This window comes from Carassius auratus, chromosome 20 (assembly GCF_003368295.1).
Source record: "Carassius auratus strain Wakin chromosome 20, ASM336829v1, whole genome shotgun sequence".
Taxonomy (NCBI): Eukaryota; Metazoa; Chordata; class Actinopteri; order Cypriniformes; family Cyprinidae; genus Carassius; species Carassius auratus.
In genome coordinates, this window is record NC_039262.1 from 1929668 (window position 1) to 1956498 (window position 26831).

The 26831-nt window shown below is 38.6% G+C and overlaps 1 protein-coding gene across 3 annotated transcripts; it reads left to right on the top strand.

Annotated features, from left to right (window-relative positions):
* The first annotated feature begins 11733 nt into the window (after positions 1-11733).
* On the top strand, positions 11734-26572 carry LOC113120505 (DBH-like monooxygenase protein 2 homolog). 3 transcript variants are annotated; one of them, XM_026290373.1, is made up of 13 exons: positions 11734-12073; positions 12393-12539; positions 12670-12822; positions 13204-13287; positions 13362-13514; positions 13783-13885; positions 13955-14121; positions 14193-14281; positions 14405-14501; positions 14644-14703; positions 14897-15027; positions 15081-15189; positions 15288-15486. In XM_026290373.1, the coding sequence occupies exons 1-13, from the start codon at positions 11807-11809 to the stop codon at positions 15396-15398; spliced, it is 1671 nt and encodes a 556-aa protein (XP_026146158.1). In that variant the 5' UTR covers positions 11734-11806; the 3' UTR covers positions 15399-15486. The 3 variants fall into 3 exon arrangements, with proteins under 3 accessions (XP_026146158.1, XP_026146157.1, XP_026146156.1); XM_026290372.1 differs by lacking the exons at positions 12393-12539; positions 12670-12822; positions 13204-13287; ... (7 more) ...; positions 15081-15189; positions 15288-15486 and adding exons at positions 22593-22739; positions 22886-23038; positions 23367-23450; ... (7 more) ...; positions 25916-26024; positions 26123-26572 and having other exon boundaries at positions 11755-12073; XM_026290371.1 differs by lacking the exons at positions 11734-12073; positions 12393-12539; positions 12670-12822; ... (8 more) ...; positions 15081-15189; positions 15288-15486 and adding exons at positions 21844-22170; positions 22593-22739; positions 22886-23038; ... (8 more) ...; positions 25916-26024; positions 26123-26572.
* Positions 26573-26831: the final 259 nt, after the last annotated feature.

The following is a 26831-nucleotide window of genomic DNA, read 5'->3' on the forward strand; positions in this document are numbered from 1 at the left end:
CCCTTTTTTGGGGTGAAAATACTAATGTGCCTAAGACTTTTGCACAGTACTGTATTTCAAAAACGAGATTGTTGCTATTGCATAAAGAAGGAGCATACAGTAATTCACAGAACTGATTAAAGACAGTGACAGACAGCACTCATCTTAACTAAATATCAGAGTGAGTGACAGGGATACAGTAGAAATATTATGTGTGGTTTTGTATTAAATAATAACCCAGATTGTGAGATACATTTATTAGCCTTAGATTAAGGGAAGCACAACTTGGGAAATGAGAGCATCCAAGGTGAAAGCTATGGATTTATTTTAAATATTTGTAATGTTCTTTAATGTTATCCATAGTTTTTTGTGGATTTTTTTTTTTAAGTATCGGCTCAGGCACCGTTTAGGCGCCGGTACCATTTTAAAAGTATCAAAATGGACCCTCGTGGAACACTGGACCAGCTCTATACCCTTTCCAGGGTGCTGGAGGGTTCATGGGAGTTTGCCCAACCAGTCCACATGTGTTTTGTGGACTTGGAGAAGGCATTCGATCGTGTTCCTTGCGACATCCTGTGGAGGGTGCTCCGGGAGTATGGGGTCGGCGGCTCCCTACTTAGGGCTGTTCGGTCGCTGTACGACCGGAGCAAGAGCTTGGTTCGCATTGCCGGCAGTAAGTCAGACCTGTTCCTGACCTGTTGTCACCGGTTCTGTTCATAATTTTTATGGACAGAATTTCTAGGCGCAGCCAAGGGCCGGAGAGTGTCCGGTTTGGGGACCATACGATTTCGTCGCTGCTTTTTGCAGATGATGTTGTCGTGTTGGCCTCCTCAGTCCAGGACCTTCAGCGTGCACTGGGACGGTTTGCAGCCGAGTGTGAATCGGCTGGGATGAGAATCAGCACCTCCAAGTCTGAGGCCATGGTTCTCAGTCGGAAAAGGGTGGATTGCCCACTTCAGGTTGGTGGAGAGTTCCTGCCTCAAGTGGTGGAGTTCAGGTATCTTGGGGTCTTGTTCACGAGTGAGGGAAGGATGGAACGTGAGATTGACAGACGGATCGGTGCAGCTTCTGCAGTAATGCGGTCGCTGTACCAGTCTGTCGTGGTGAAGAAGGAGCTGAGCTGTAAGGCAAAGCTCTCGATTTACCGGTCAATCTACGTTCCTACTCTTACCTATGGTCATGAGCTGTGGGTCATGACCGAAAGGACAAGATCCCGGATACAGGCGGCCGAAATTAGCTTTCTCCGTCGAGTGGCTGGGCGCTCCCTTAGAGATAGGGTGAGAAGCTCGGTCACTTAGGGAGGAGCTCAGAGTAGAGCCGTTGCTCCTCCACATCGAGAGGAGCCAGCTGAGGTGGCTCGGGCATCTATTTCGGATGCCTCCTGGACGCCTTCCCAGGGAGGTGTTCCAGGCACGTCTCACCGGGAGGAGGCCCCGGGGAAGACCTAGGACACGTTGGAGGGACTATGTCTCCCGGCTGGCCTGGGAACGTCTCGGGGTCCCCCCGGAAGAGCTGGAAGAAGTGGCTAGGGAGAGGGAAGTCTGGGCGTCTCTGCTTAGACTGTTGCCCCCACGACCCGGCCCCGGATAAGCGGAAGATGATGGATGGATGGATGGATGGAAAATGGACCCTACTTAAAAGTTATTATTTCTCACTACTGGGTCATTTACCAAATGGGTGGTTTCTCTTCGTACTCCGCAAATTAAGCTGCTATAGGTAGTTCGGTAGCGAGACGTTTTAATGAATTATCGTTTGCGATTGATGACACGATTGACAATGTTGTGATAAGTAGGCTATACCAACTTTGTAACTCGCCACCACCTCCACCCCATGCCACCCCACACTGGACATAGCAGACGTATGTACCGAATACAGGAAGCTTATCTATAAAGAAGTTATCAGGATTTTTAGTTATTTTTAGTTTTTGATTAATCACTTGGATTAATCATTCATTTTGACAGCACTATAATGTTTATTGTATATAGACAATCATACAAGGGTAATTGTAACTAAGGCTGCACCAATGTTCATATCTATTGCCCTCGCAGATTCCTGCAGCTAAGCTTGGATGCACATCTACATTCCATTAAAGGTTATTGATAACATGCCTCTGAAGTTTTACTTTTTGCACAATAACAATACTTATAGGCAACTAGTCATCATATCTCTAGTCCTTTAGTGTATTTGCATTGTACTAAAGTGCGTTCATTTTCAGTGGTGCATATATGCAGCTGAAACATGTAGCCTAGTGCATCCCAAATTTTCAACATGAACATTTAGACTATAATTAACATTATAGTCATTATAGGGGGGGTGAAATGCTATTTAATTTGCTACTAACGTAGACTAGACCACTTGGAAGTTGGAATAAAGAAATAAAATAAGTCCTCTGTGACATCGTAACATCTCAGCATTCTAGACATAGGCTCATTTAACCTATAAATAGACCAACGCACCAATAAATCGAGTCATTTCAAATAAAATTATATAAATTTTAAATTAAGATGGGTATTTGGCAATAACGAAATTAAGATAAAGGCTCCGCCAGATTTGCTTTATTTAATAAAATAATGCCAACATTAGCGACATACTCTGTCAACATTATGCATTTAAGACTCAATGAATATTTAGTTATTTGAAAAACCTTTACTCAGAGATTAGGCTCGGTCTACATGTTTTTGTGGAGGAAAATGATTGAATCCACTGTAGATGTCTTCAGCGCGTTCCTGCGCTCACTGATGGTGCTCATTATAAGATGGTCAAAACTTTTCCACACCTCAGAGTTTGCTTTAGTTGCTGGTGCAACCAAAACGTAATCACCAGAGGCAAGCCTCCGTTACACCTGCTCAGCATTCATTTTCACATCTTTCTCGCGCTAATCGAAACGCATCACATGACCTCTCGTTTACCTCGCAAACCGGAGCGCAAGCCCGAGCCCGGCCCGAGCCCGCGTAAGATGATAGAAATTAAGCCCGAACCCGACCGAACCCGTCGACGGGTCCCATCGGGTTCGGGCAAAGATCTTCAGCTCTAGTGCACAATAGGCCTCTTTTGTTCTTAATGGCATTTTTTCCCCCTTACATACTTCAACTTCTACAAAAGTCTTTTTAAACCATAGTATCTATACTTCTACTTTAGTAATGCCAATACTTTTGACACCACTTGCTATAGAAACAAACTCAACTTTGACAGGCATCTGATGAACAACCATGCATGCACTCTTACTGTAGCAAATTTTGCCTAGCTAATAACGTCTACAATACTGTGCATAAATAAAGGCTGATCAATCACTGTTGATTTTTCCAGAGACAGTACACCAAACGTTTTGTTTTTGTAATTAATGTTTAATTAACAAAATTAATGTTTAAATGGCAACACCGCAAACACTTCAGAAGGATCCAGAACTATTCACAAGACAACCCAGTCTCATGGCAGTTCGTGATTTGGTCACATAATTTATCTATTGATTCGTGGAAGGGACACGTTTATTTCGTTATTTTTCGTGATAGCAGCACATTTTTTTTAACTAATGCATTTCAATTGGATGCACAATACTTTCTGATTAATTAATTTATAAAACATTTTCCACAGGACAACAGAAGAAACTCACTAAAACTTAAAAAAAAAAAAAAACGGAGCTTAATTTACTGTAACAAAACTGAGCAACATACTGTATTGCTGGTGACAAAAACATATTCAAACTTTTTTTGCTGTAAAATGCGCATTGAATCTTTTTTTACTATTTTATTGATATATATATATATATATATATATATATATATATATATATATATATATATATATATATATATATATATATATAGGCAAATTACAGAATTCAATATAATGTCCTTGACTCATTACACATTTTCACATTTAGTAACAATATAGTTTAAATAAAAAGTTAGCAGAGATAGGCCTACAGATCTTTTAAGGAAAACAGGTGGTGTTTTTTTTTAAACTTTGAGGTATTTATTTGGGGCTGGTTAGTAAAGGTTTGCAATCACTATGGGATATCCGGTTAGAATGCAATGACTCTGATGTTTCTTCTTTAATTTTTATCCTCCACTGTAGATATGTGGGTATGTGTGGTTCTGAAAGGATACACACAATAATGGTAAATAAAAGGTACTCAATAATAAGTATAACAACAATAAACATTTACAACAATATTATATAGTTACAAAAGGCATTAAATACGATTAACTATATTCAATGTATAATTACAATAAATCAACTTTATGTGTGTATCCTGAGTGGGACTCGAACCCGCGGCCGTAACATTATTAGCGCCATTCCGGCGGTTTTATGTAAACAAATGAAGGTGCAATTTTAGAACTTTAATCTTGAGGCATTTATAGGTACGCATGCAAATGAGCATATAATCCACATAACGGGTCTGATAAGCATATAAACAGCTGTCATGAACTATCATAATTACATTAATTCACACAAAGGAATGGCAATTGCTGAATCTTTGTACACACGCATACAGTATTACCATTAATATCTGAAGTCTGCCATTATCTTAAACCGCAACAATACACAAATGTATTAATAACAAAGATAAGAACATTTGAACTTACTTCTAGCTGCACTCACACACTTCAAATAAACTTTTGGAGAACACTCATTAGCTCCGCACTAAACTTTCTGATGCAACACACTTCTATATCCTTTGGCGGAACTACTTACAGATGACGCTAAAGCTGTACTGATTCGTAGTTTCAACTGTCAATTAAAAAGCCCACCAATAGCATTCACTGTCCATTGTTTGTTATCACAGTCCTTTACAACAGGGATAGTTCACTCTCAAATAAAATTTTGGTGTTTTAGCTTAACTCTTTGTTTCTTTGTTTCCGCAGTATTTCCCATTTTGATATTTTTAGGTCAAACCGTTCTTGTCTGTGACTCATATAATGGAGGCCTATGGTCACCACCTCAAACAGCATGCACAGAGGAGTCCAAATTAAACAATTCCCCATCATAAGTACACACTGATGACCTAAGACACGAAACGAGCAGTTTGTGTAAGAAAACGAACAGTTTTTATATCGTTTTTACCTATTGTACACAACCACATCCAACAGATCTTCTATTTGTTTGAGCACAAGATGGCCATCTTCATTTCTCATCCCGAGCAAATATTTTCCTTAGTCTTCCTTCTCCTTTGTGAAACAAGATAATCTCTACTTACTCTGTGTGCAATTAATATTGCTCCTTAAACATATAATCACATTTATTTAAAGTAAGATTCAGACCAGAGCATTTGATTAGTAAATGTTGGTTCAAAAGTATTTTAAACAAATGTACCTGGAGCTGATCATGGGAAGATTCACTGAGACTCAGTAATAGCTCTTTTAGTTTTTAGAAAGGTTTGTGAGGGTTGGCTCACCAAAAACTTATCTGCAAACAATCCTGTAAGACAGAAAGGAAGGAAATATTATTTCATTACATGCAACTTATAGATTACTATATACTTTGACTTATACATTACTTATATATCACGTGACACATTAAACTAGCATTTCTACTCATGGAGAACACATATAGGGGGAACATGAACTGATGTGGCTTATTTAAAGTAATTTAATGAGAAGCCAATGAACAATATAAACTTTCTGACTGTGTGGGGAAACTGATTTACCAATATTGTGTTAGTATTAGATGAGATTGTCCAGCGGCTTGTACAATATCATACAAGTGTTAAATTGAATTACTGAATTATTAAGACTTTGATGTGTGACTGTATTTATAGGGATCATTTTAAAGACTTTTCCCCTTTCCAAATACCCACACTTGAGGTCTTAGTCACTTGAGAACATGTTCCTGATGGATTGCATGCACAAGACTGTCCCCGGTCTTAATAATGCCAAAGCGCAGCATCCTTAACACACACTAAACCTCTCCAATACTGTTTCGGAGTGATATACAATGCTTAGTGTATCCCATCAAGAATCATGTTTTGGAATTAATCGTGAGACTTTTTGCAGAGATCTCACAAGAGGTCACGCAAACCTTTCCAATGTATGTGAAATATTAATAATAATACACTCTAGACTTAATCATCAGTAGGGGTCTAAACATTTCATCCATTGTTACTAAGGACGTAGCAATATCTGATCACTTCTGTATTTTCTTTGATATTTTGATCTCTGCTACCACTGAATCTAGATCTGTCTCTGTCAGAAGGAGATAAACGAGAACACGAGTGTACTATTTATGGAGGCTATATCTTTAACACCAAGCATTTCTGCAGACTCTGTTGATATTCTCCTTGATTCCTTCTACTCAAAGGAATGTTATTGATGATATTGCTCCAATAATAGTCAGTAAGAAAACAAACAGACAGAAATCAGTTTGGAAAAGATCAACAGCAGTTCAGACTATGAAAAGACAATGCAGAAAAGCCGAGCGGATGTGGAGGAAGACGAACCTTGAAATTCACTATAGCATCTATAAAGACAGCCTTCATGCTTTTAATGGGAAACTAGCCACAAATAGACAGAATTTCTTCTCAAAACCTTATAAACAGTAACTTAAATAACACTTGTACTCTTTTTGCCACTGTTGAGAGACTGAAAACCCCCCAAGTCAGATTCCCAGTGAAATGCTCTCAGACAGCAAATGCAATGAGTTTGCTTACTTCTTTTCTGAGAAGATCATCAATATCAGGAAGGCGATTAACACATCCTCAAGTAATGCAGAGGTCAGACAGATTCGGCCACAATATCAAAAAGATACTATGTCTATTTTTGAAGCAATTGATTGCCAAATTCTGAAAGACATACAGTAGTGCAGCACCTAAAATCATCAACCTGTTGTAATACTTAAACTCAAATGGATACCTGGACAATTTTCAATCTGGTTTTCGACCACATCACAGCACAGACACAGCACTCATTAAGATAATAAATGATATTGTGTGAAATTGTGACTCTGGCAAAATCTCGGTGTTGGTATTGCTAGATCTCAGTGCTGCATTTGACACTGTTGATCATAACATACTACTAGAGAGACTGGAAAACTGGGTCAGGCTTTCTGGGATGGTACTCAAATGGTTCAGGTCAGTTCTCAAGGTGAATGCTCTAGGGGTCAAACAACTAAAAATCAAGTCAGGAATCTTGGTGTGATTGTGGAGACAGACCTTAGTTTCAGTAGTCATGTCAAAGCAGTAACTAAATCATTTAAAAAAACATTGCAAGAATTAGATGTTTCCAGCCAAGACTTGGAGAAACTTGTTCATGCCTTTATCACCAGCAGGATGGACTATTGTAATGGGTTCCTCACCGGCCTTCCCAAAAAGACTAAGACAGCTGCAGCTCATCCAGAACGCTGCTGCCAGGATTCTGACTAGAACCAGAAAATCTGAGCATATCACCCCAGTCCTCAGGTCCTTACACTGGCTTCCAGTTACATTTAGGATTGATTTTAAAGTACTTTTACTCTTATATAAATGCCACTAAATGACCTAGGTCACTAAATGACCTATCGTCACTAACTGACCTAGGGCCGAAATATATTGCAGAGATAGACTCAAAACCCATCTGTTTAGTTGTGCATTTATTGAATGAGCACTGTGCGATGTCCGAACTGATTGCACTATATTTTCACTGTTTTTTTTTTTAATGTAAAATCATTTTCTAACTGTTTTTAAATTAATTTTAAGTAAATGTTTTAAAATTGCTTGTTTAAGTTTTGTTATTATATTATTTTACTTTTATGTAGGGCTGGGCGATATGGTCTAAAAATAAAATCTCCGATTTTATTTTTTTGAATTCGATTTCCTATTTTTTTCCGATTTTCCAACCTACTTAAGAAAAGCAATACGTACAAACAGCAGACAACTTAAGGCACATTTTGCTTTTATTTAATCAAAAGTAGGGCTGCTCCGATCACTATCGGCCGATCGTTAATGCGCATCTCGTCAGTAAAGCCGGTTTTCGGTAAATTCCCTCAGGTGCGTGATTTTACAGCATCATTACTCCAGTCTTCTTTTTGAGACATGGTCCTTCAATGTATTTTCAATGTCGGAAACCATTGTGCTGCTTAATATTTTTCTATGATATTTTTACAGGATTGATTAATGAATCCTGGCAGATTATTATTCAAAATCTATAATAATAAATACATCTTAATAATTCAACATTATTGCTGAATAAAAGTTTACATAAAAAAGAAAGGAAAAAAAATAATTGAATACAATTATATTAGTAGGGAGCCCCGCACATGACATGCATTAATAGTGGGCTAAATTGTGCGCACGATTTACTAATTCGTTCCCTCATCACGCATATGATGGAATCTACCGCTAATTAGAAAACCGGCTTTACTGAGAGATGCGCGTTAATTACCGGTAGATATTTATCGTGCACACCTTTTCCTTATCTTATAATCAATATCTGGCATTGTTATCATGAATGAGTAAATGTCACTCTTCTGTACTTTCTGTTAACCTCAGCCCTAAATTAAATATTTAAGAAAAAGTAATTTGTGAATGCTTGTTCATGAAAAGATGAAAAGTGCGTTTAAAAGCTGATCGTATCTCTCCAGTATTACTGAAAAAAGAGTTGATGAGGAACCTGGGCTGCGTTCAGCCCCGACTAAACGTTGCACAACGTTTTTTAAACAGAAACGGTAATGCGTTGAACCAGTAGCGTAGCCAGAAAAGAGACTCTGGGTGTGCATATGAAAATCTGGGTGTGCCACATTTATTGTCAGATTACTTTGCAAAATTATGGGATAGTATTTTTGTCACACTGCTTCCGTCCAACCATACTCCTAGTGTTAATTTGCAGGTCGTGTCAAAATGTAGTTAATTGTTAAATGTAATAATTTTCTTCCAAATACGATAATTTTGAACTTTAGCTATTTCATTTTTGTTTATTTTTCATTACAATTTATTCAATTTAAATAAATTAAAATATATAATTATAGGATTAAAATGAATTGTAGTTGCTCAATATAGATCTTATATTTGCGCGCGTGCCGAGGCGCAGGTTTGCGCGCTTCGGATGAGCGCATGCACACATCTTCTCACTACGCGCGCGAACTCCCTGCCTCTGGCTCTTAAATGTTTAAACTGAAAAAGCTTAAATGAGTTTAGTTTAAACACAGATATCAGCACCCAGGTGATGACGGAATAAATTACTGCTCATATACAGCATTCGCGTTGAACAAGAGTGAATGATTTGTCCAGGTTTTTTTTTCTTTCTCATGTTTTTGTAATGTCTGGGAAGCCAGAATGCGCATGCATCAACAGAAACATTTATTAGCTGAACCCTGTTTTTTACGTGCCATTTATAGCAAGCCATATTACAGATGAGATGCTTTGTCAGATTTAAGTTGAAGCGCGTGCCGAACCATGTGTGGTGAACCGAATGGTTTTTTTTTTTAAGGGAACCGTGCCATCCCTATTACCTCAGTAATCAATCAATTACAGGCCTAAAACAATCATGCCCGAGCAGACGGATATTAGAACATCTCATAACACCGGCACCCGCGTCTAAATCAGTTGTATGGTCTGGTTTTCAGTCTAAAACAGTTGTGTCAAGTATAAATGTCTCATCTGTTTCGGGATCTGCGCGCGCAGTCAGCGGAGGCTCGCACCTCCCAACTCGCACCTTTTTTTTCCAGATTTTAAAAATCTTCGCGATCGACTTAAAATGCTTCCAAGATCGACTTGTCGACCGCGATCGACGGGTTGGTGACTCCAGATATAGCGACAAACTTTTTTTGAGTAAGCATTGATTATATTGTGACACAGTCTGTATATTTGTGGGACACATGTATTGGGCTTCAAACGCTGTGCGCGCACGCGCTAAGCGGGACGGGTGGTCACCCTACCTGGCACACCCGTCTAAAGTGTGTCCACCTTTGTGTGTGGGTCCATGTACATGCTGAATCGACAGGTAAAAAAAGCCTCAAGTCCAAATACTCATTTATCACCAATTAACTGTTTGACAAACACTTCCTGCTTCGATGTCCAGATCTGAATAAAAAAAAAAAAAAATCTCAAACATGCTACGAAGTGCCGATCTGAATCAACCGAGTCGCGAACATGCTCCGAAGTGCCGATCTGAATCAACCGAGTCGCGAACATGCTCCGAAGTCCCGATCTGAATCAACCGAGTCGCGAACATGCTCCGAAGTCCCGATCTGAATCAACCGAGTCGCGAACAGGTTCCGAAGTGCCGATCTGAATCAACCGAGTCGCGAACAGGCTCCGAAGTGCCGATCTGAATCAACCGAGTCGCGAACAGGCTCCGAAGTGCCGATCTGAATCAACCGAGTCGCGAACAGGCTCCGAAGTGCCGATCTGAATCAACCGAGTCGCGAACATGCTCCGATGTCCCGATCTGAATCAACCGAGTCGCGAACAGGCTCCGAGGTGCCGATCTGAATCAACCGAGTCGCGAACAGGCTCCGAAGTGCCGATCTGAATCAACCGAGTCGCGAACAAAAAATATATATATATTCTAAGTTAACAACAATAGCCCAAGTTTAGTAAACCATTTTTTATTGAGACTATAACAAATAATTCTGCATCTATTTTTGGGTGTGCCAGCTGCCACTGTGGGTGGCACAGGCACACCCTGGCACACCTGTGGCTACACCACTGCATTGAACACACTGTTCTGATGACGCGAGTTGCAACTATGGCAGCTGAGAAGGCCATTCTTTGTTTTCTTTGTGAAGAATTTTGACATCTATTTAGCCTCACATACTAACTTTATTTGTAGTTCATACGGTTTTAATACCCTGTATTTTCTTTCTGTTTTTTAGGGAAAGCACTTATAGGTGCTGTAGGGATCTTTTTATAAAAAAAAGTCATTATGTCCTGACAGTAGAATATGAGACAGATAATCTGTGAAAAAAATCAAGCTCCTCTGGCTCCTCCATAGACGGGCTCCTCCCAGTGGTCCTATTGCCATTTGCAGAAAGTCATGCGCTCCCGGTAAAAAAAACAACCAATCAGAGCTGCGGTCCGTAACTTGTGTTCAAAATGTAGAAAAATGAACATAATAAGCGAGTACACCATGAATCCATTTTCCAAACCGTGTTTTTAGCTTGTCCTGAATCACTAGGGTACACCTATAATAAGTGTTTATATTCGGACTATTTTAGATTGCTTCGGGGGTACCGCGGCGGAGTAACCCAGTACCTTTGTGATTCTTCATAGACATAAACAGAGAGAAGTAGCTCCGGCTACAATTTTCTTCCGCAAGACGCAAGCAGTTCTGTTTATTAACCGCTAGAGCATCAAAAGTTCCCTACTGCAGCTTTAATTACCATTGATTATTTCTATACCAAATGTCATACACTTGAAATGAAGCTAAAAATATAAACAACTACATCATTATGTTGATATCCTATATTTTTACAATAAAACTTACGAAAAACATGTCTTCTAATATCCTCAGTTGAGGACTGAGCTGCAACGAACAGATTTGTACATTATTTTCCTTGAAGCCATTGTGCGACTTCACTTTAATACCGCGTGCTTTATATACATGTTGCTGCTGATTGGACTGCAGTTCTGACACACCCACCAAACGAGAAAACGCATCTCAAACCCCGTTGCACACCGGTGCACGCCGTTTCCGGGAAACATGACGTTCAACCCGGAAACCGTAGCAAAACGTTGCACACCGTTTTGAACTTGAACATGCCCCTGATTCACCGGACCAGAATGAGAGGAGGATAACTGAGATCAGGTGAGGGGGGTTACAGACAGCTTAAATAGGGCTGTTAAAGTGCAGTTTCATGTCACTGCCTTCTCAAACACCTTACAGAGACACTGTTTATCAAATTTTGGAAAGCAAACATGGTTACATTATCTCTTGTTCTGATTCTGCTTTCAGTCCAGTGGTCCTGGGCTCAGGAAGACCCTCTTCTGCCTTTCTCTGAATATCTGGACCCCAACCACAAGGTGCATCTGAAGTGGGGATTTGATAAGGTCAAGGGCACCATCTTGTTCAAGCTCACGGTCAGCACCAGTGGCTGGGTCGGTTTTGGCTTCAGCCCCAACGGAGGAATGATTGGAGCCGATATGGTCATTGGAGGAGTTGGACCCCAAGGCAGTTACTTCACGGTAAACACTGATAACTGTCAAAGTCACTAACAGTGAAATTACAACTAATTATGTTCTTTTGACTTATTGTTTTTGACTTGCGTTCTTATTTTCAGTTTAGTTTATATTCTATTTGAGTTTGTTTTTCTCATCCTCAATCCTGCGACTGCTAACTCAGTTTCTTTCTCTCTGACACGGACACCTGATCTTGTTCTTGTGTTTTGAGCTATTGATTGTCAGTGTTTAATTGATAGCCCAGTTTAACTGCACTGGGATCTGTACATCTATAACTACAACATCACAAAACATGCATACATAATTTCTGTTTTTCTGTACTCAGGATCGTCATGCTGTTGCGTTTTCGAAGCCTTTGGTTGACGAGCAACAGAACTACAAACTCCTGTCTCTGACTGAGTCTAATGGGAAAACAGTCATGAAGTTTCAGAGGTCCATCAGCTCTTGTGATAAAAATGATTTACCAATCACTGTGAGTTTAATCGTTTTATGTGTGTGGAAATTTTATCAAGTATTTAACAAGATTTTAACTGCAGTGCGCATGTGGTCAAAGAGCTTCTCATTTCAAGTAAAGAAATTAAGTATTTTTATTGCATTATCAGGATCTCCCCATGAAGCTGATCTATGCGTACGGATTGACTGATGAAATCAAGTACCACAGCAACCGAAGAGGGACAAAGGAGCTAAACCTGTTGAAGTACATGCCTCAGGTCAAGTCTCCAAACAGCAAGCATTTCGATGTAACTATGGACAATGTAAGAAAGACTTTAACTTTGCTTTGTTCTGTCTGTTAACCCAATCTAGTCTTGCTGGCATTTTAAAAAGCAACATTTCAAATGGCAGCTCCAGTAAACTATTTCCCTGAAAATAGTAACCTCCTTTATTCAGAACCTCTTGAATCGAAAACTCAAGAGAAAAGCACTTTAAAACCAATATTCTGTGAGTTTGTGTCTTTTGTCACTTTGGCCAGCTTAATGTGTGCTTGTTGAAAAGTGTAAGTTTTTTTTCATATGAAAAGCTCTCACTGACCCCATAATGGTTTACCCCATAGTTTGCAAAGATTGTTATTGGTTAATCCGTTTAAAGTGCTAACCAGTGTAACTTTATTTGTTGCTTACGTTTACAAATCATTTCAGTTCCATGTACCAGCCAAACAAACCTACTATCACTGCAAGATCATGAGAGCACCAACATTTGATCGGAAAAAGCACATTTATCGTGTAAGTGAGTCAATGAACTTAACCTATCCAGCGGTCTGTCAGTCATTTTCATCTCTGACTTTTATTACTTCCAGATGGAGCCACTGCTCACAAACGCTCATGTTGTGCATCATATGTTGTTGTACCGCTGCCCTCCGAGCGTGACCAAGCCATTCGAGGAGGAGTGTTATGTTGGGGTGGATCCAAAGTGTAGCGAGGCCGTGGCTGTGTGGGGAATGGGCGGAGGGGTTCGTTTCACCCATCTCAATTTTTATGTGAAAACCACAAGGTTTAAGCCATCAATTACCTGAATAAATCATTAACCGCTGTGAACCCATCATTGAATCAGGACTAGGATCAGTTTAAGTGAATCATTCAGAGCAGTTTTCTGAACCGGTTCACTTTAAAGATCCACCTCATGAGGATTATTCATTTTCATCTATTAGCAATGATTCTTTATTAGGCCTACTGATTTTGTCACACTTTGAGGTAATCATTTTCAAATTATTTTTCAAGGCTTTTGAATTTCCTGAAGTAGCAGGACTACCAATTGGAGGAAGAGTTGGGAATCTATTCTACAAGCTTGAAGTGCATTACAACAACCCCCAAAAAACTGCTGGTCAGTCTGCAGTTGTTTACAACGTGAAATACCACAATGTGACACTAAATATAATACTACTCCGCACAGGTCAAGTTGATAATTCAGGTATGCGGCTCTTTTACACATCTGAACTCCGTCAGCACGATGCAGGTGTTCTGACCACAGGGCTTGCGGTGCTCCCTGGGTACGCCATCCCACCCAAAGCCAAATCCTTCCTCACATACGGCCTGTGTGACACTGCTTATATTCCAGAGGTTTGTATGTTTATCTACTCACACTCTCTCGAACAGATTCAGCAGATGATCCTGTGTTCTGTGCTCTACAGGTTCTGAAGAAGCCAACTGATCTTCAGGTTTTCTCTGCAGGGCTGCACACACACTTAGCTGGACGGAAGGTCAAAGTCGGACACTTCAGGTAAATGGTTTTTAACCAATGACTGACTTCAGGAAATTATTAGATCTAATAACCTGGTGTGTGAGGGTTTTTTTATTTTTTTATTTATTAATTACTTACTTGGCAAATTCTTATCCTCTTCAGAGAAGGTAAACAGATCGATTTCCTAGTTGTGGATGAAAACTATAGTTTTGAATATCAACACGCAATCAATTTTGGTAAAACTAAGACCGTCAAGTTGGTAAGTGGCAAAAGTTCTCAGGGATTTCAAGTATTGTGTGTGTGTGTATGTGTGTATTATATATATATATATATATATATATATATATATATATATTATACACACAAAATCAGTGAAGTTAAAGAACATGTTGGTGTTTCAGGGTGACAAATTGCTGGTGGAGTGCACCTATAATACTGAAAACCGCAACAAACTCACATGGGTTAGTACTGTACCTTTACACACAGGCTCATCCTTCAAATTTAACTGACTTTCATTAGTAAAATCCAGATTATATAAAAAAAAAAATCTTAGTGTGGTGGGTGCACAAATTTTCATACACAATGTGTGTGGGTATTTTTTTTTTTTTTTTTCTAAAACGTAAAAAAAGTGAAACTCCCTCTTTCTGCCTGCAGGGGGGGCTCTCAACTACAGATGAGATGTGTTTGGCCTTCCTTCTATACTATCCAGTTATGAATCTGAGCAGCTGTACCAGCCTCCCAAATCTAACTACTTTAATGACTAAAATGGGAGCAAAAGATCCAGCGTAATCTCAATTACTTTTTTTCTTTTTAGTTTTTTTTTTTAAATCCCTTTTAGTGCTTGGCTCAATATGATGTCCAGTAAGAATTGGAATGACATGTCCATCAATCAATACCAACAAACACTGAAGAGAATCGACCAGCTCGTCATGGTCAAGGACTCAAATGTAAGTGTTCACACCTCCTCCACAATCTCAAGCTTGAACCGCTTCTATTCTGACCACAGCTGCGTTTACCTGATACTATTTTCCATGTTTATTTCCAGAACAACGTATCCAACCACACCGGGCTGATTCCTGACCTCAAAGCCATCCCGTCTGCACCCTGCGTGAGCGGCAGAGCCACCAGGAGTCTTGCTTTGCCATCAGGGCCGTAGCTGGGGTTTGCCTGTTTGAGATCTTTCCCGCCCTGTTTGAAATCATGTTAACTGCACAAATAAATGAATGGGGGGGGGGGAATTGAAACAGTTTTTTGTTTCTCTTTTTCAGGTTTGTAGGTGTTCAGGTACAGAAAGCAAACAAATGTCATATCATTGCATAGTCTTCACTATCAATTAAAGGCATTAATTTGTAAACCTGTCAAGTCCCTTTTCACCTCCCTAGACGATGGCCCTGTTTGCCAACACTGCTCCTATATTTAGCAGTGACGCAACCTATTTTTTTTCATTGCCTGATTAAATGTCACACATTTTAATGGAACAAACTCCTGGGTCATATGAACAGTCTTGAAAGCAATCTGGAAACAAAACTTAAGCAAACTATACTTAAAGGGGGGGTGAAATGCTATTTCATGCATACTGAGTTTTTTACACTGTTAAAGAGTTGGATTCCCATGCTAAACTTGGACAAAGTTTCAAAAATTAAGTTGTACGTTTGAAGGCGTATTTTTGTTCCCAAAATACAAGTTTCGGAGAGTTTTTTTGTGTATGGCTCTGTGTGACGTTAGATGGAGTGGAATTTCCTTATATGGGTCCTAAGGGCACGTCTGCCGGAAGAGCGCACGCTCCCGTATAGCAAGGCTGAGCACAGACGTTTCACTGATCAGAGCGAGAGCGTCGCGAAAAGTCACAATAAGTGTGTTTTTGGTTGCCAAGACAACCCTGCACAGATTACCAAAAAAAAAAAAAACGCATTAAGGGACCAGTGGATGGAGTTTATTTTTACAGAGCATCAACGGAGTTGTGTTTGTGTTTGTTCCCTGCATTTCGAAGATGCTTGTTTTACAAACGAGACCCAGTTTGACGACGGATTTGCGTATCGTTTATTTCTTAAGGATGATGCAATCCCAACGAAAAAGGGTCATGATCGTCTGTTGGAACCTGTTTTTTTTTTTTTTATAAAGCTCATAAGTCTGATAAGCAAGGTGGTGTGCTGTGAATGGCCAAATGCCTCAAGTGTGTGACAAATGTTACGCCCCTCACCATACTGTGGTGCGGTGTGTCCCGGCTCGACAAGATGAAACCTTTAAAACCCATTACAAATGAGGCATTTGTTGCATCCAGTGGGGATATAAGTGATTATGTGACCGTCCTTCAGATGAGACGTTAAACCGAGGTCCTGACTCTCTGTGGTCATTAAAAATCCCAGAATATCTTTCGAAAAAGAACGGCATCCTGGCTAAATTTGCCCATTGGCAGCTGACCATCACGGCCTCCTAACAAACCCCATATCTGCTGATTGGCTTCATCACTCTGTCTCCTCTCCACCAGTAAGCTGGTGTGTGGTGGGCGTTCTGGTGCAATATGGCTGCCGTCACATCATCCAGGTGGATGCTGCACACTGGTGGTCGATGAGGAGATACCCCCTAAAGCGCTTTGAGGGCCTAGAAAAGTTAATATTAATTATTTTTATTATGACTTGTACAATCTTTTTACACATTGCATTCCTCTTTTGGAAGGCCAAACAAAATAGCTTCACTTTTACAAGGAAAGAGCGTCTCCACAACATAACGCCAGCGCCCACAGAGATAATAAAAGTTAAGCCTTTCTTTGCATGAACATTTGGCCAGCATTATGCAAAGCTTCCCACATCGTGACAGACATTTGGGGGTGTGATAGAATGAGATGTTTTAATAGGGTATGGTTGACTTTTATAAATATATCTTTAGATTTGAGAATTTAATCTTTGCAGCTTTACAGATCTTCTTTATGCACTAAGGTATTGTAACACACCAAAGAGAAAGGAAAACTGAAATTGCATCATATGACCCCTTTAAAGGAATTGTTCACTTTAAAAATAAAATTCAGTCATTATTTAGATCTTTTACATTTACATGTTGTTACAATTTAAGATTATCTACATTTACATCATCTGCTGCTGTACAGCATTCCTCCAACTGTGACGGAGGCATTTGAAGCGGAGTGTTATACTGGGGTGGAGTGGATGATGAGTGTATGGAGACCAGGGCTGAGTGGGGAGTTGGCGGAGGGGTTAGTCTCACCTGTGACTAGGGTTTTAAGGCATTTTTAATCTGAGTGCAGAGTGAGTTCAAATCAAGAATTGGATCACATTGATTCTTAAGCAAATCATTCAGACTAGATTTCTAAACTGATTCAGCTAGTTGCTTATAAGATCTGCCTCAAATTAAATAATTATTTTTAAACTTTTATCAACAACGTACCTTAATTGTTTTCATACTATACATATCCTACATGTAAACTTAATTAAATAAAATTACTGGTTGAACTTTTAGGTACCTTTTTAATTATTTTTATTTTAAAGGCTTTTGAATTTCCTGGTAGCAGGACTTCCAGTTGTACATATGCATATTTTAGTATATAATTTTAATAGTAAAACCCTAATAGGGTGTCAAATTGATGGTGAAGTGCACTTCTAATACTGCATCCTTTTGAAACATTAATGCAAAATAGAACTGATGTAACTGTTGTTCTTTCACTGTCTGAATAAATGCCAATAATTTTAAGAGGGAAAAACTCATGGCTCACAGCGACAGAAAAATGAGCAAGCTATATATGTGTGTGCTTTCTACAATATGAAAAACTTTAAATAAATTTAGATTAAACAAATTGGCTTGACAGTATTCAGAATATTTCCTTGAATTAAAATGTTTTTTAGAAAATCGCAATAATAATAAAATAGTTTTTATTTAAAAATACAAAATACAGATTTCATTCATAGAGAAGATAAATATAGACTACAGTGTTTATGGCATGAATACCTGTATGTCAACAGGTAAAATGATTGACGTGTGCATATAGCACTCTCTAATGAAAAGAGACACTGCAGACTAAATAAAATAAAATAAAAAACAAAATAAAATATAGCTGCAAGCAGCAATTACGGGGCCAAGCACTACAGAAGCAAGCTTTATTTTCAGGATTAATTTAGTCAAAATGGCGGAAACATCATAAATACAACCTCTAGTAATATGATTAATTGTCTTATCACGTTTGGCCAATAGATGGTGTTATCAAATCGATGTGGTGTGTTCTGTGTGAGGTGACAAGGCACCAGGGAGGCAGGGTTTCATATTTTATTGAAGCACCCCTGGGCCCTGCCATTGGCTAGCGGACCCCCACCTGCTGTTAGCATTCCATTGACTCCCATTCATTTTGGCGTCACTTTGACAGCGAATAACTTTACATCTGAGGCATTTAAAGACTCCATTTGTCCATTCATTATTTTTAAAGAAACACGAAAATGTATAAAAGGCTCCATTACCTTGTATCTTACGTTATGGCCCCATAGAGGCAGTTTTTGTAAAAATAAGTTAACGATTGCGTCATAACCTGCGACTCTCTGACACACTGTAGAGAAATTACCGTATGGACAGGAGGAGAAGCTCGCAGGCAATCTTTTACTGTCTATGAGGCTATCGGGGGGACGTGGAGGCATAAAGTCAAGGGAGATAATCAGAATACTTGCTCCTGTTCACGCTCGCCTTCTCTGCAAGATTCGGTGGGTGATTCAGATTTCTCTTGGCACAGCAATTAGAAGACTTACAAATGTCAGACAGTTTGCTCACGTGACATCTATGTCATCAAGTTCAGTTTGAGTCTGCGCAGTACGCTCGACCCCAAGTGCATGATTCCACTTGACTTCGTTTGTCTCCGTTGAATCCAACGGGGTCGCTGTGTCCATTTCTTTTACTGTCTATGCAAAGCACACACAAAGTTTGGTGTCTATCTGACAAAGCATTGCAGAGATACAGCCTGAATTGTTATTTTGGCATCGTGCCTTCGTTGTTATTCTACACAAAAACGTGTTTTCTATCAACACAAAATCCATACATTTTGAGCCAAGTTTGGTGAAAATTGGACAAACTGTCTAGGAGGAGTTTGAAAAAGTAGGTTTTCAACATGTATCAAAATGGCAGACAAGAAGTTCGGCCGACTATGGCAAAATAAAATGTATCTATGCTCTTGGCGTAACCCAAGGAATATTTTGAGTCCAGTTTAATTACAGTAGGTTAATGTAATGAAAAGTTCTTAGAATTTATGGAAAATTAATACTTATTGGTTAATAAATGGTTTATTACTTTTCACCAATAGGTGGAATTTTGTTACCAAAATTAATATGACATGGTCAGTGTTTGAATATTTCATTTCATTCTCTAACCCATAGATCTGTGTACTAGTGTTACTCTATACTGGTTTAAAAACGTTTCCAACAGATAAAATCATGATTTATTATTATTTATTTATTTATTTATTTTTTGCCTTACGAATATTGCATCATGTCAGCAATAACATGACCTAGGGTCTCATTTATAAAACTCTCAGTAGATTTCATCCTAGAATTTTACTAGATTCAAAAGCTAGAATTTGCATACGCCCACAAGTTTTCAGATTTATTAAACTATGCATACGCCAGAAACTGCACAAAAATGTCTTTATAAATTCCAGTCAAGGAATTCTCTACCTCGTCTCCTCCCCGAAATCACCATATATGGAGCTTACAATGGCTAGAAGTTTTACTTTGCATAACCTCATCTGCATACCATTTCCATGCGAATTCCCATGCAAGTGACACAAAGACAGTAAGGAAATAGTATCCTTGCTATGTTTTAGAATAAATATATGAAAATATCCATAAAACAAAATGGTTCTCAGATATATTTTAGATGATCTCATTCTTTTACATTGGCCAAATAGTATTTCAGTTATTTTAAAATCAAATTAAATTTATGCCGTTATGCTGATAAGATAAACATATTTTAGCTATTTAAGTGGAAACAGATAAGCCCATATTTATTGCAGTGTATTGTCTAATTTGGTGTGTCACTGACAAAGTATTTTAAAAAGGAAAAATGTAGTTTACTGTTTTCTCTTATGTCCTTCGAATATAGTGGATTTTTTCATACTGTAATGTTGTAGAATGTATATACTATTGTAGAGATGACATTACACGACATTAAAACCTCTGTGCAGCTGCAGTTGTACAGTAATCCAGCAATGTCCGCCATAATATCGCATGGTTTATAATGTCCGTACAGCACGTCCTTATTTACACCGTTTACTTTTTATAAATCACGATATGTGCATGGAAAATTGCGTACACATATATTATGCCCATTTTGTGCATATGCAATATTTATAAATGAGACCCCTGGGATTTTTTGATTACTGTCAGTTCAGGGACCAGCAATCAGTGTTGCAAGATATTGCAATGAAAACAAATAAAAACGGTAAAATAAATAGTTATTTGAAATAAAGTTATTTCAAATACTTTGCAAATAAGATAAGATACATTTACCTGTCGCTTGACCTAATCTACAACTTTTCACTTTGACTTTCTAAAGTGCTAAATTAAGTGGAATAGACGAGTCCAAAGACGTTTATAGCAGCTGCATCTGGCAACACAACGGAGGCTGCGCCTGCGCACTCACTCAAGCATCGTTCACTCTGCCAGTGTCTGCCTGCAATCATTTTTATACCACGGACGCGAAACATTCTTTGCAAGTTGTCTAAACATGCGGACACTCATATAAATAGCAAATTCGTCATTCAGAAAACAAACTTTATTGCTGAACATGAAACATTTCCTGAGGTCCAGACCTCTGTGATCTCATGGCTATGTTCATGGGTGTGGTTGGTCTCTGGCGATACTCACGGCCAGTCCATCTACTACTCAGCCAATCATGGGCCCCCTCCCTGGTCGGACCCCGGGGCTTCAGCCCCACCTAGCCCTATTATTAATAAGCTGCATATTTCTACAGGGTTATCTCCAACCCCTTAAGAAAATATAGCCAGAAAAAGCAACATCCTTCAGATTGTTAATAATCAAACTAACCTAAAATATGTGAGGATGATGAGATACGTGCATAAGTCATTCAAAAGTCAAATATAGAACAAATGTAAGTGATTGGTAAACCACCTTTAAATGTTATCTCTAATGGTAATGCATGGAATTCATGGAATTAGTCAATCTATTTCACAGCCAATCAAATCACGAGGCCCTCTCGTTGCTCATGACCCCGGGGCTTCAACCCTGCCTAGCCCAACTGTTAATGTGGCCCTGGTCCTGACCTCTGCTCATTTGCCTTGATGCGAAGATACTGAAAGGGCAAAAAAAATTAGCTTATGTAACATCATTAACCAGTCTATCTTTGGCATTGTTATAATGAACTAGTAAATACCACTATTCTGTACTTACTGTTCACTTCAGCCCTAAAATAAATGTTTGATAAAAAGTGTTTTTGAATGCTTGTTCATGAAGCTGATCGTATCTCTCTCTTAGCCAATAATACTGGAAAATCAGGTGATGAGGAACCTGATTCACCAGACCAGAATGAGAGGAGGATAATTGAGATCAGGTGAGGGGGGTTATACAGACAGCTTAAATAGGGCAGTTAAAGTGCAGTTTCATGTCACTGCCTTCTCAAACTCCTTACAAAGACACTGTTTGTCAGATTTTGGAAACATGGTCACATTATCTCTTGTTCTGCTTCTGCTTTCAGTCCAGTGGTCCTGGGCTCAGGAAGACCCTCTTCTGCCTTTCTCTGAATATCTGGACCCCAACCACAAGGTGCATCTGAAGTGGGGATTTGATGAGATCCAGGGCACAATCTTGTTCGAGCTCACGGTCAGCACCAGTGGCTGGGTCGGTTTTGGCTTCAGCCCCAACGGAGGAATGATTGGAGCTGATATGGTCATTGGAGGAGTTGGACCCCAAGGCAGTTACTTCACGGTAAACACTGATAACTGTCAAAGCCACTCAAAGTGAAATTACAACTAATTATGTTCTTATGATATTTTGTTCTTTGTTTTTGACTTGCGTTCTTAATTTCAGTTTAGTTATATTTTATCTTAAATTTGGGTTTTAGTTGTTCACATCCTCAGGATTGAGATCGATAACTGTCACTTTATGGTCGAGTCACAATTGTTTTTTATTTTATTTTTTATATTTAATTCTTTATATTATTTGTATTCATATCTGGTATATATCTACCTCTAATATGCTGTGTTTTGAACTATTGATTGTCAAAGTGTTTGATAGCCCAGTTTAACTGCACTGGGATCTGTATATCTATACAGTAAGTATGTACAACATAAAACATGCCTACTTAATCATAAAGCAAACATACTTAATTTCTGTTTTTCTGTACTCAGGACCGTCATGCTGTGGCATTTTCAATGCCTTTGGTTGATGAGCAACAGAACTACAAACTCCTGTCTCTGACTGAGTCTAATGGGAAAACAGTCATGGAGTTTCAGAGGTCCATCAGCTCTTGTGATAAAAATGATTTACCAATCACTGTGAGTTTAATCATTGTTTTTGTTTTTTAATTATATTAATTACAAAGAAAAAGTATTTAACAATATTAACTGCAGTGTGCATGTGGCCAAAGAGCATCTCCTTTCAAGTAAGACATTACGTATAAGTGCTTTTATTGCATTATCAGGATCTCCCCATTAAGCTGATCTATGCGTACGGATTGACTGATGAAATCAAGTACCACAGCAACCGAAGAGGGACAAAGGAGCTAAACCTGTTGAAGTACATGCCTCAGGTCAAGTCTCCAAACAGCAACTTTTTTGACATAACTATGGACAATGTAAGAAAAACTTGTACTTCGTTTTTTTTATTATTCTGTCTGTTAACCTGTCATTTTAAAAGTAATAATTAAAACAGCAGCTAAATATTTCTGAGAAAACTGTAACCTCTTTTGAAAAATTCAAAATATTCTGTAACAGTTTAAATGTATTTTGTCACTTTTGGTCAATTTAATGTTTTCTTGTTAAAAGGTATACATTTATTTGTATTAATTTATAACAAATATAATGGTTTATCTCATAGTTTGCAAAGATTGTTATTGGTTAATCCATTTAAAGTGCTAACAAGTGTAACTTTACATGTTGCTTACATTTACAAATCATTTTCAGCTCAACTTACCAGCCAAACAAACCTACTATCACTGCAAGATCATGAAAGCCCCAACATTTGATCGGAAAAAGCACATTTATCGCGTGAGTCTTTCTTTGAACATAGCACAAATGATCCTGAACTATCTGTCAATCATCTTCATCTCTGACTTTTATTACTTCCAGATTGAGCCACTGATCACAAACATTGACGTCGTGCATCATCTTGTGCTGTACCGCTGCCCTCCAAGCGTGACCAAGCCATCCGAGGAGGAGTGTTATGTTGGGTTGGATACAAAGTGTATAGAGGCCGTGGCTTTGTGGGGAATTGGCGGAGGGGTTAGTCTCACTGACTTAGGTTGAAAGAATTGACTCTTAAGTGAATCATTCCAAGCAGATTTCTGAACTGATTCACTGAAAAGATCCACCTCGTGAGGATGATTCATTTTCAACTTTTATTATCAATAATACTTTATTAGGCCTACTGAAATTGTAACACTTTGTTAATGAGGTTAACAATAAAATTTTCAATTAAATTTACATTTTTCAAGGCTTTTGAATTACCTGAAGTGGCAGGACTACCAATCGGAGGAAAAGTTGAGGATTTTTTCTACAAGCTTGAAGTGCATTACAACAACCCCCAAAAAACTGCAGGTCAGTCAGCAGTCATTTACAATGTGAAATACCACACTGTGATTTCAATAAAATACATACTTCTCCGCACAGGTCGAGTTGATAACTCAGGTCTGCGATTCTTCTACACATCTGAACTCCGTCAGCATGATGCAGGTGTTCTGACCACAGGGCTTGCGGTGCTCCCTGGGTACGCCATCCCACCCAAAGCCAAATCCTTTCTTACGTATGGCTTGTGTGACACTGCTGAAATTCCAAAGGTATGTATGTTTATCTACTCCCACTCTCTCGATCAGATTCAGCAGATGATCCTGTGTTCTGTGCTCTACAGGTTCTGGAGACACCAACTGATCTTCAGGTTTTCTCTGCAGGGCTGCACACACACTTAGCTGGACGGAAGGTGCGAGTCGGACACTTCAGGTAAACCTTTTTAACCAATGACTGACCTCAGGAAATAATTAGATATAATAACCTGAGTTTTTTTTTTTCTAATGTGGTTCATAATTACTGTCTTTTCATGGCAAATTGTTATCCTCTTCAGAGGAGGTCAACAGATCGATTTCCTAGCTGCGGATGAAAACTATGATTTTGAATATCAACAAGTAATCAATTTGGGTAAAACTAAGACCGTGAAGTTGGTAAGTGCTGACAAGTTTGAAAAAGTTACCATGCTGTTAGGTTTTCAGGGATTTCAAGTATCATGTATAGAGTATATACAAAATAAGTGAACAAAGTTAAGGAACATGTTGGTCTTTCAGGGTGACCAATTGCTGGTGGAGTGCACCTATAATACTGAAAACCGCAGCATACTCACATGGGTTAGTACTGTACACAGAGGCTCATGTCATCTTTTTTTCAATATCATGTATCTTCAAATTTCACTGCTTTTCATTGTTAAAACCCAGATTATATTAAAAATATAAGTCTGGCAGGTGCACTTAAGTTTTCATATGTTCCAGAAATGTTTCTGATTATTTAATCCTATATTAATAAGATTTCCTGATCCTGTTTCTCATGCTTCATCCTTCTGGCTGTTCAGAAAGTGTGATGTGATTTTGTAAGACAAACTGAAAGTTAGCATCACCCTGGTTCCCTTAACAAAAGCTCGATATTCTTTTCTCATTAACATTAATTATTTCTGGTAATAAGCTCTGTGGCTAACAAAAGTTTGTGATTTCGAACCAGCTTGAAAAGGAATTACACCATTATCACATAACTTTAACATTACTGCTATTAAGTTTCTGAAAACTCTTACGGTCTTAAAATAAAAACAGTTTCCCTAAACGTTTGAATTAGAAAAGTTTGCAAAAGCATGTTTATTAGCACAATGATGCTGAAAAAATGAACTCGTGAGTAGATGAGTTTACCTGTTCAGTGTGATGTTAATGTCCCAGACAATCTCTGAAGACCCAGTTAGCCACTTGTTAGCAACTTTCTCAAGGCAAGTAAAAGCTTTATAAAATACAAGGGATTATACTAATGTATTTTAAGTTTCAGAATAAAATCTATGAAAATGTTCACCCAGACCTTATATCTCTATCTATATCATGCATTTAACCAAAAACCCATTGACATCTAGACCGTGGAACTGTACGTGCTAAAATGCCGTTTCTATGTTTTGGCCGACCAAAAAATACCATCACTGCAGAACTCTATATGTCTAATACTCTAAATAGAGAGGAAAATTGATGTGTAAAACTCCCTCTTTCTGCCTACAGGGGGGGCCCTCAACTACAGATGAGATGTGTTTGGCCTTCCTCTTCTACTATCCAGTTATGAATCTGAGTGTCTGTGCAAGCCTCCCAAATCCAACTACTTTAATGACTGAAATGGGAGCAAAAGATCCAGCGTAATCATTTAAAACACTGAATTTTTTTAACGAGTTACCCTCTTAATATTCATCCTAATGATAACTTAGCTTTAATTTCATTTTGCAGTACTTGGCTCAGTATGATGTCCAGTAAGACTTGGAATGACACGTCTATCAATCAATACCAACAAACACTGAAAAGAATCGACCAGCTCGTCATGGTCATGGACTCAGATGTAAGTGTTCACACCTCCTCCACAATATAAAGCTTAAACCGCTTCTGTTCTGACCACATCTGCGTTTACTTGACACTATTTTCCATGTTTATTTCCAGAACAACCTATCAAACAACACCGGGCTGATTCCTGACCTCAAAGCCATCCCGTCTGCACCCTGCGTGAGCGGCAGAGCCACCAGGAGTCTTTCTTTGCCATCAGGGCCGTAGCTGGGGTTTGCGGGGCCCTGGTGCAGGTTTTACCTGTGGGCCCTGTTTGAAATCGTGTAAACGGCACAAATAAATGAATAGAACAAATATACAATTTAAACAATGATTAAGTTTGTTTTTCAGGTTTGTAGGTGTTCAGGTACAGAAAGCAAATAATCAAATGTAAAATATCATTGCATAGTCTTCACTATCAATTAAATATAGATGAATTCTTGTTAAAACTGCAAAGTAATTCTTTCATATGGACCGTTTTAAAAGCAACCTGAAAACAAGAAAGTTTGAGCAAACTATATGTAACTTTTTAAATAATATTAACATTAAAATGGACTTTACACTGTACTCTTTGCTTTACTTGTCTTTCATGCATTGTACAAAAAGAAAACCTTTAAATAAGTTTAGATTAAAGGGGTTATACGATGCCCATTTTTTACAACCAAACTTTACTGGTCTTAATGAAAAGCCTACAACTAAATTTTGTAAAATTCTCAATGGTAGTGTAAATCAACACCCTTTTTACACTGTCAAGAACAGCTCTTTTAACAGCAAGCATTTCAGTGAATTTTCCTTTAAATGCTAATTAGCTCTGCTATCCCTGCCC